The following is a 7,820-nucleotide window of genomic DNA, read 5'->3' on the forward strand; positions in this document are numbered from 1 at the left end:
GAGTCGTCGACGAAGAAGAGGCCATCAGCCAGGTCGCCAGCGCAGGAAAAGGTTTATTCAGAGTCTCCATCTCTCTCAGGCTATACGCCTAGGGCTGGACCAGTTAGGCGCTGGCTAGCTAGCTAGCAAGTGCTATAGCTCTCATAGTTCATAAGGAGGTGTAGTCTGAAGGCCAAGAGAGCCAGCAAGGAGAACTCGATCGATCAGACACCGAGAAAAAGAAGGGTATGCTGCATACTTGGCTGGCTCTAATTAGTCCATAATTTGTTCTTAGATAGCTACAATTCATGCTTAGTTTCTCCAGAAAGTTTTATATATCTTGGTGTTATATATGAAGGTGAAGAAGCGCACCAAGATCGCTGATCGATGGAAGACGGCAGGGCTGCGAGAAGGATGTCATCTGCCCCAACTACCCGGAGAAGCAGATCTGCCGATTTCCACAATTTTTCAGAAAGGGTAGGTAGTTAATTGTCATGCATATCGGTCGACCGATCACGCAGGGCACAGCCGATCGATGTATTAGCAACTTTAGGCTGAGCTTTAATTTTTGTCCGACCTGATATATTTGTAGAGGCGAAGGGATAGGATCAACGAGAAGCTGAAGGCACTGCAAGAGCTACTTCCAAATTGCACCAAGGTGCATGTTGTAATAGTATTACCCCATTCATGAATATATCTTTGTATCTAGTGTCTCTTGCCGAGCTTTTCTCGCCTGATCTCTTGTTGATCCCTTTGCATGCATGCTGGCTCAGACGGACAAGGTGTCGATGCTCGACGAAGCCATCGACTATCTGAAATCACTCCAGCTGCAATTGCAGGTAATTAATAGATGATCTGTAATTATGTATACATGCTAACTAGATGAAGAAAATCATACATGCATCACCTCTAAATGTCTAAATTTAGCCATGGCGCATGTGCATGCAGATGCTGGTGATGGGGAAGGGGATGGCGCCCGTGGTGCCGCCGGAGCTGCAGCAGTACATGCACTACATCACGGCGGACCCTGCGCAGATGCATATGCCTCCGTTGCGCCCGACGTCTGAGCCGCCGCGGCCGTTCCAGATCACCCACGCCGGCGGCGGCGGTGGACGCCCGGAGCGGCAGTCCAACGTGGAGTCGGATTTCCTCAGCCAGATGCAGAATCTGAACCCTTCCGAGCCGCCCCACAACTTCCTCAGGCCCCCCAAGCTGCAACTCTACACCCCGGTATATATGCATGCTACGACTATGCTATATATGCATGGTATTCTTTGATCCATATGAATGACAGTGTTAATTAATTAGTGAGTACTCATTTTCTCTCTCTAGTTGGCACAGTACATTTATGTATATATGTTTGTTGTAAAAGATGTCATGAACTTGCATGAAGAACTAAGACTACTAGCTAGCTCATAATGCATGCGCCTAGCTAGTGCCTTAATGATCAGAAATGCTCATCAATCATCATGCAGGAACAGAGGGGGACAGGGCTAGGCAGCAGCAGTGGCCACAACGGCGGCTGGAATATCCCGGAGAGGAATTCCTCGTACAACTTCATGGAGTGATGAGCTCATCGAGCTGCTCTCCTCCTGTTGAATTGCATGCATGCTAGGATGAGATGACAAGCTAGCATGCAGCCTTGTCTGGAAGATTGCATGCTTCCAGACTTTCAGTCCGTGATTGATGTGTTTCACCTCGATCAAACTCCCAGAGATGGTAGCGCTCTTGAATTGCATGCATGCTAGTTGTGTTTCGTCAATAAAAACATCCTGTGACCGATTTTGCTCTGCAAATGTTACATTCTCATGCCCGTGTCCGTGCACGTACATAGCAGTCCATTAATTACTTTCTTCTTTTTGACGGAACCTCGTCTTAATTACTTTCTTCTTATTGCTGCATGCTGTGTTCTTGCATATCCTCATTGCCAGATGATCGAACAGCAAGCCAGCACCATGTTAATTAAACACTGCGCAATGAATGTTTTGGATCTGATCTTCAAAAGGTATCAGGGGGATTCAGGGGAGACATTCCTCTGCTCAACAAGACGCCATTGCCGGCAAGTCAAAGGACACACCCACATCTGAGTCATGAATTCACATCACCAACATGTGCATGCATGCTTGATGCATTCGTGCATGGCCTAGCTAGCAGCCTAGCACTTTTGTTCGTATACACTGTATGATAGATCCAGTGATTGCTTGATTGCCCCCACAACCTCACCGAATCTTTCAGCTTCCATTCCCCTGCAAAGCCTGTGTGTTATGTACAGCCTGTGCGCAGGTAGGTACAGGTATGTTGCATTGCATCGCAGCGCTGAAAGCCAGTCAAAAGCGCAAACTTTGGTTTGGCACCACTTGAGGCCCATGCCCGTCAGGTAGCATGGGCGAGACTGCAACCAGTGTGCTCCTTCCAAAGGCCAAGCCGCATGGGCCAGATTCAGTTAATTTCCCGTTTCCCTCTTCCCACCGGAACCGAAATTACGCAAGCAAATCCATGCTGCGAATAAGATCGATTCGGCTTATATGATCTAGTGATCGATTCTAGTCTTCCCCGGGCCGCAGGCGTTGCTGATCTTGAGCAGCGCCGAGAGCGCGCCGTTCATGTCGGGCCGGTCGGCGGGCTCGAAGGCCGCGCAAGAGCAGGCCACCCGCAGCGCGCCGGCTGCGGCGCACAGGTCGGCATCCGTGGCCGCCTTCGACATGTCGGCGTCCAGGACGCCGGCCACGGCCTCGATGCCCATGGACACGGCGTTGCCCACGAGCTGCTGCAGCGTGACCGGCACGCCGCTGCCGTCGTCCTCGATCGTTCCCGTCGGCCTCCGCTTCGTCAGCAGCTCCATCACCAGGACACCGAAGCTGAACACGTCCGCCTTCGGCGACACGCTCCTCATGTACGCCAACTCTGCAAACACAAGGAATTAAACCACTGAAACGATCGCAAACGGTGCATGGACATGACATCTCGGGTCGTGGAGATCGTTGTAGTACCTGGTGCCATGTATCCGACGGTGCCTCTGAACGCGGACGAGGTTCCGGTCTCTTGCGCCGGCGCGTCTGTCAGCTGGACGCCAAGCATTCTCGCCGTGCCGAAGTCGCTGACATGGGCTTCCCAGTCGGCATCCATTAGCACGTTGGACGGCTTCACGTCGCAGTGCACGACGGGGGATCCGCCATAGCCGGAGTGCAGGTAAACCAGCCCGTGCGCCACGGACACGCACACGCGCAGCCGCTCCGCCACGGTCGCCCACCTTGGCGGCGCGGTGTGCGCGTCCAGAGCGCCTCGGCCGCCGCCGTGGATGGCCGCGTCCAGGTCGCCGTTGTCCATGTACTCGAGGACCAGCGCCTTCATCATCCTGTTGCCGTTGCCGTTGCCGGCCGCCTCGCGCTCCCAGGCGTACCCGACCACGCGGGCCAGGTTCTTGTGCCTGAGGCGGCTCAGCGTGGCAAGCTCCGTGAGGAAGCTCTTGTCGGACATGGCCGGGAACTGCTCCAGGTTGAGCCGCTTCACGGCCACGGCCTTCCCGTCCACGAGCACGCCCTTGTACACCGTGCTCAGGCTGCTGCTCCCGATCACGTTGGATTCGGCGAAGGATGCCGTGGCCGTGTCCAGCTCGCCGTACGTGAACCTCCTCAGCTCCGGCACCACGAAGGCCGTCTCGGATGAGACATGGCCTCCGGATTCGATCCCCTTCTTCTTCCTGTACCGCCGGTGTCCAAAGACCAGAATCGCCACGACTAAGACAAGCAGCAGCAATGCGAACACCAGCAGCACGACGAGCGTGACGAGCCCTGTCCTGGAGAACCACCGCTGGTTGCCGGCCGCGGCGTGGCAGGGCGCGAGGAGCTTCTTCCAGCCGCAGAGCCCGGCATTGCCCTGCAGGCTAGACATGCCGATGTCGGCAAACACGCCGCGGTCCGGCACGGGGCCCTCGAAGCGGTTCCACGAGAGGTTGAGCTCCCTCAGGCTCGTCATCTTCTCCATCCCCGGCGGCACGCGCCCTTCGAACGCGTTCCTCGACACGTCAACCGTCTGCAGGTGCTTCATCCCCGCGAGGCCCGGAAGTATCTCGCCGTGGAAATCGTTGCCGGAGACGTTCAGGGTCGTGAGAAGGTCGAGCTGCGGGAAGAGGCCGGCCGGGAGTTCCCCCGTGAGGCTGTTCGACGAAATGTCGAGCGTGTAAAGATTCTTGCACCCGGCGAGCGTGGCCGGAACCCCGCCCGAGAGCTCGTTGTTGGACAGATCGATGGCCTGGACCATGGCGAGACCGCCGATCTCCCTCGGGATCGTTCCCGTGAACGCGTTGTGAGACAGATTGAGGTACATCTGCAGCCCGGTGGCGCCGCTCATGGCCGCGCCCGGGATCGCGCCGGAGAGGCGGTTGTGGGAGAGGTCCAGCTTCAGGAGCTGCTCGTGGCCGCCGCTGAGCCCGGCAGGGACCGTGCCGTTGAGCATGTTGTGCGAGAGGTCGAGGAGTGACAGCGCCCGGAGCTTGGACACGGCGTTGGGGATCGGGCCCGTGAACCTGTTCGACGCCAAGGTGAGCACGGTGAGGCTTGTTAGCTCGAAGAGCTCTTCGGGCAGGGCGCCGCTGAGCCGGTTCTGCAACAAGTCGAGCACCTGGAGCGAGGACGACAGGTTCGAGATGCTCCCCGGGACGCGCCCGGAGAATTTGTTTCTCCCGAGCGTGAGCCCGATTAGTCTCGTCAGGTTCCCGATCTCGTCCGGGATTGAACCGGACAGAGCGTTCCCCTGCAGCTGCAGCAGCCTGAGCTCACCGCCTAGCTTGCCCACGCGGGGACTCAGCCTGCCGGTGAGATTGTTCTCCGCCAGGTTCAGCGTCCGGAGCCGGACACAGTCGAACAGGTCCTCCGGTATCGTTCCTTCCAGCGAGTTGTCGCCCAGCGACAGGAACACGAGGCTCTGCAGCCGCCCGAGCCCGGCAGGTAAACTGCCGGAGAACCCGTTAAACGCCATGCTCGCGTTGGAGAGCGACGTGCAGTTCACGATGCTCGCGGGGATCGGGCCGGAGAGCGAGTTTCCGTGGATGATCAAGACTTGTAGGTTCCTCAGCGACCCGATGGCCTCCGGCAGCGGGCCAGAGAGGGAGTTGTCGCTGAACGAGAGTCGCATCAGGTTCACGAGTCTCGTCAGAGACTTCGGAACCGTTCCTGTCAGCCGGTTCTCGTGCAGCGTCAGGGATTGCAGCGACCGGAGCTCCCCGAGCTCGGGCGGGATGTTGCCGGTGAGTTCGTTCATCGACAGCCCGAGCGCGAGCAGCGAGCTGCAACGCCTGAGCGAGCTCGGGATCGTGGACGAGAGCGCGTTGTCGTACACGCGAAGCGCCTTGAGGTTCGTGAGCCCGCCTAGCTCCCGCGGGATCGCGCCGGTGAAGCGGTTGCTGTAGATGTTGAGCAAGGTGAGGTTCTTACAGTTGCCGAGCTCAGGTGGTATCTTCCCCGAGAAGCGGTTCTCGAAGAGCTGGAGGATTTTGAGTCCCGAGAATGTCCCGATCGCCGGAGGCACCCGGCCGGAGAGCTGGTTGCCGCTGAGGTCGAGCGTGGTGAGCTTCGTGAGGTTGGCGAAGGAACGGGGAAGCTCGCCGCTGAGGCTGTTGATGTAGGCTTGGAAGATCTCGAGGTTGGAGAGATCGCCGATGCAAGGAGGGATTTGCCCCGTCAGGTTGTTGGCTTCCAGCCCGAGCGCCCACATTGCCGAGCAGTTGCAGAGCTGGCTCGGGATGGTTCCGTGGAGCGAGTTGTTGGAGAGGTCGAGGATTTGGAGGCTTGTCAAGGCGCCGAGTGATGTGGGGATGACGCCCGTGAAGGTGTTCACGGTGAGGATGAGCCCTTCGAGGGACTGAAGCCGGCCGAGCTCCGGCGGGATGAGGCCGAAGAAGGCGTTGGAGGTCAGGTCGAGGACTTGGAGCGTGGTGATGTTGCCCAGGAACGGCGTGAGCGTGCCCTCGAGCTGGGATTCCAGCAGCTGGATGGATGTTACTTGGCCGGCGATGTTGCAGGCGATGCCGGTCCAGTTGCAGTGCGGCGGCGGCACGATGGCGGCGGCGGCAATGGCGTTGCGGCTGTCGGCCTTCTTCTGCCAGCCGGACAGCGCGCCGAGCGGGTCGGCGGTGACGCCCTTCTTGAACTCCAGCAACGCCTCGAGCTGCACGGACGCCGAGGCGGCGGCAGCTCGCGGCGACGACCCGAGCAGTGCTGCTAGTGCTAGGAACGCGAGAACGTGCAGCGGGAGCACGGAGGCGTCACGAGTTTTCTTGGGAGGCACCATTTCACGTGCAAGTTTATTCTGTTCGATCTGAAATTCTGAAGTTGTGAACGGATCACAAGTGCTGCTGATGCCTTTTATATGGACGAATGATCCAACCATGGCATGGACATTGACATGGACTGGAACGAAAGTCAATGCGCTGCGGCCTGCCACGGTGCGGGCGTCAACGGCTGGCGAAAGAGACCAGTTTGACTCGAAATCTGGCGGGAAGCAGAGTGGACTGCGAGACTGGACACGACAAGACGGGACCATGCATCGGACCATTGTCCGTACCATGCGTGAACCGTGCCGACATGATCGCAAGCAAATGACTACCATTTACCAGGAAATGGTTCCGTGTACCAAATGCCCTAAATGGCCCTAATCATGTCATGGTCGTAAGTCAGTGCCTGAGCAGTATTGACATGCCAAACAATATTTCCAAATACTATTACACGTTTTTGGTTTAAAGAAATGATTTTCCATTTTTAATGCAAAAATTGAATATTTTGGGAAGCAATTACTTTGTGTGGTTCAATGACACCTATCCAATGTTCACACGCAGCTAACCATATTTCATTGCTATTGTCCAAATATTTTTAATTTTAAAGATTTATAGCTATTTTTCCCATTTAAAAGAATTTCTAGCAATTTCATAAAAGTAATTCAAAATTGAACTGCAAGTGTGTGATACTTTGTTCCAAAAATCAATTTAAGGTATCAAATTAATTATTATGTAAGATTCAATGAGGGTGCTCAAATATTCAACACCTTGCTATCATAAGATGTGTCGACAGTTTTCACTCCATTTTCGGAAAAGTCAAACAATATTAAGGAAACATCAGAAAGGTCAATTCTTTGGCATGGAGTCCTTATATGTGTACTAGTTGCCATGAAAAATGATAAACTTGAATTTTGACAGTTGTTCAAAAAATATTTCACAAAATAGGTTATTAGGTATAAGTGTTAATCACTTTCAAGCCAAATGTCCAAAGTCCTAGTAGTTTCTATGTCATAGTTTATAATAATGTACTCATTTTTTTTGCACAGAGGTGCATCTTGCAATGCCAACCAATGTTACAAAAGAGTTTTACAACTTTTCTTGTTAATTACAAGTTGTAAAGGTAGAAAAACAAAATTCAAAACCCATGAGTGGCGGTTTTGCAATTTGACCTGCCACCGAGGGGTCTAAAATAGAAAAACACACATAATCTGCTTGCTTCGATGCGACTGGCGGAGGAACACACCCGTGGAATGATGACATGTATCTCGTAGGACCGTTGATATCTCCCTGCTTCCAGCTTTGGCCCGCCCGAGCGGCCATCTCTCCCCCATCTCCTTTATTCTCCGCCTCCTCCTTTCTCTTCTCCTTTATTCTCTTGCTCCTTTATTCCATCCTGAGCAGACATCTCTCCCCTATCTCTCTCTTATCCTCCTCCCGAGCACTCTCTCCTCCCTGACTTGGCCGCCTCTTTTCCTCCTTGCCTCATCTATGCCAACAACTGCCGGATCCGCCCCGCGCGCCACCCTCGGTCCCGTATCCAACGCCGCCTGCTCGTCCTCGGTCCCGGGCG

At 55.0% G+C, this 7,820-nt stretch overlaps 2 protein-coding genes across 3 annotated transcripts; one reads left to right on the forward strand and one right to left on the reverse strand.

The window, feature by feature from the left end:
• On the forward strand, positions 1–1,824 carry LOC100843929 (transcription factor PIF1). Of its 2 annotated transcripts, none has more exons than XM_003580511.4 (6): positions 1–225; positions 338–456; positions 572–637; positions 753–818; positions 928–1,209; positions 1,455–1,824. In XM_003580511.4, the coding sequence occupies exons 2-6, from the start codon at positions 367–369 to the stop codon at positions 1,545–1,547; spliced, it is 597 nt and encodes a 198-aa protein (XP_003580559.1). In that variant the 5' UTR covers positions 1–225; positions 338–366; the 3' UTR covers positions 1,548–1,824. The 2 variants fall into 2 exon arrangements, with proteins under 2 accessions (XP_003580559.1, XP_010240432.1); XM_010242130.3 differs by having other exon boundaries at positions 1,461–1,824.
• A 191-nt stretch (positions 1,825–2,015) lies between these two features.
• On the reverse strand, positions 2,016–6,302 carry LOC100837235 (LRR receptor-like serine/threonine-protein kinase FLS2). The gene is made up of 2 exons (XM_010228967.3): positions 2,970–6,302; positions 2,016–2,883 (listed from the first exon to the last, which is right to left on the reverse strand). The coding sequence occupies exons 1-2, from the start codon at positions 6,265–6,267 to the stop codon at positions 2,510–2,512; spliced, it is 3,672 nt and encodes a 1,223-aa protein (XP_010227269.1). The 5' UTR covers positions 6,268–6,302; the 3' UTR covers positions 2,016–2,509.
• Between the last annotated feature and the right edge of the window lie 1,518 nt (positions 6,303–7,820).

This window comes from Brachypodium distachyon, chromosome 5, assembly GCF_000005505.3.
Source record: "Brachypodium distachyon strain Bd21 chromosome 5, Brachypodium_distachyon_v3.0, whole genome shotgun sequence".
In the NCBI taxonomy this organism is placed as follows: domain Eukaryota; kingdom Viridiplantae; phylum Streptophyta; class Magnoliopsida; order Poales; family Poaceae; genus Brachypodium; species Brachypodium distachyon.

Excerpts from the sequence above, each read along its gene's own strand:
- LOC100843929 (XM_003580511.4), top strand. The coding sequence starts at position 367 with ATGGAAGACGGCAGGGCTGCGAGAAGGATGTCATCTGCCCCAACTACC. Across the intron at positions 457-571 it reads TCCACAATTTTTCAGAAAGG|AGGCGAAGGGATAGGATCAA; the intron begins GTAGGTAGTTAA and ends ATATATTTGTAG. Across the intron at positions 1,210-1,454 it reads AGCTGCAACTCTACACCCCG|GAACAGAGGGGGACAGGGCT; the intron begins GTATATATGCAT and ends ATCATCATGCAG.
- LOC100837235 (XM_010228967.3), bottom strand. The coding sequence starts at position 6,267 with ATGGTGCCTCCCAAGAAAACTCGTGACGCCTCCGTGCTCCCGCTGCAC. Across the intron at positions 2,884-2,969 it reads CGTCGGATACATGGCACCAG|AGTTGGCGTACATGAGGAGC; the intron begins GTACTACAACGA and ends TTGTGTTTGCAG.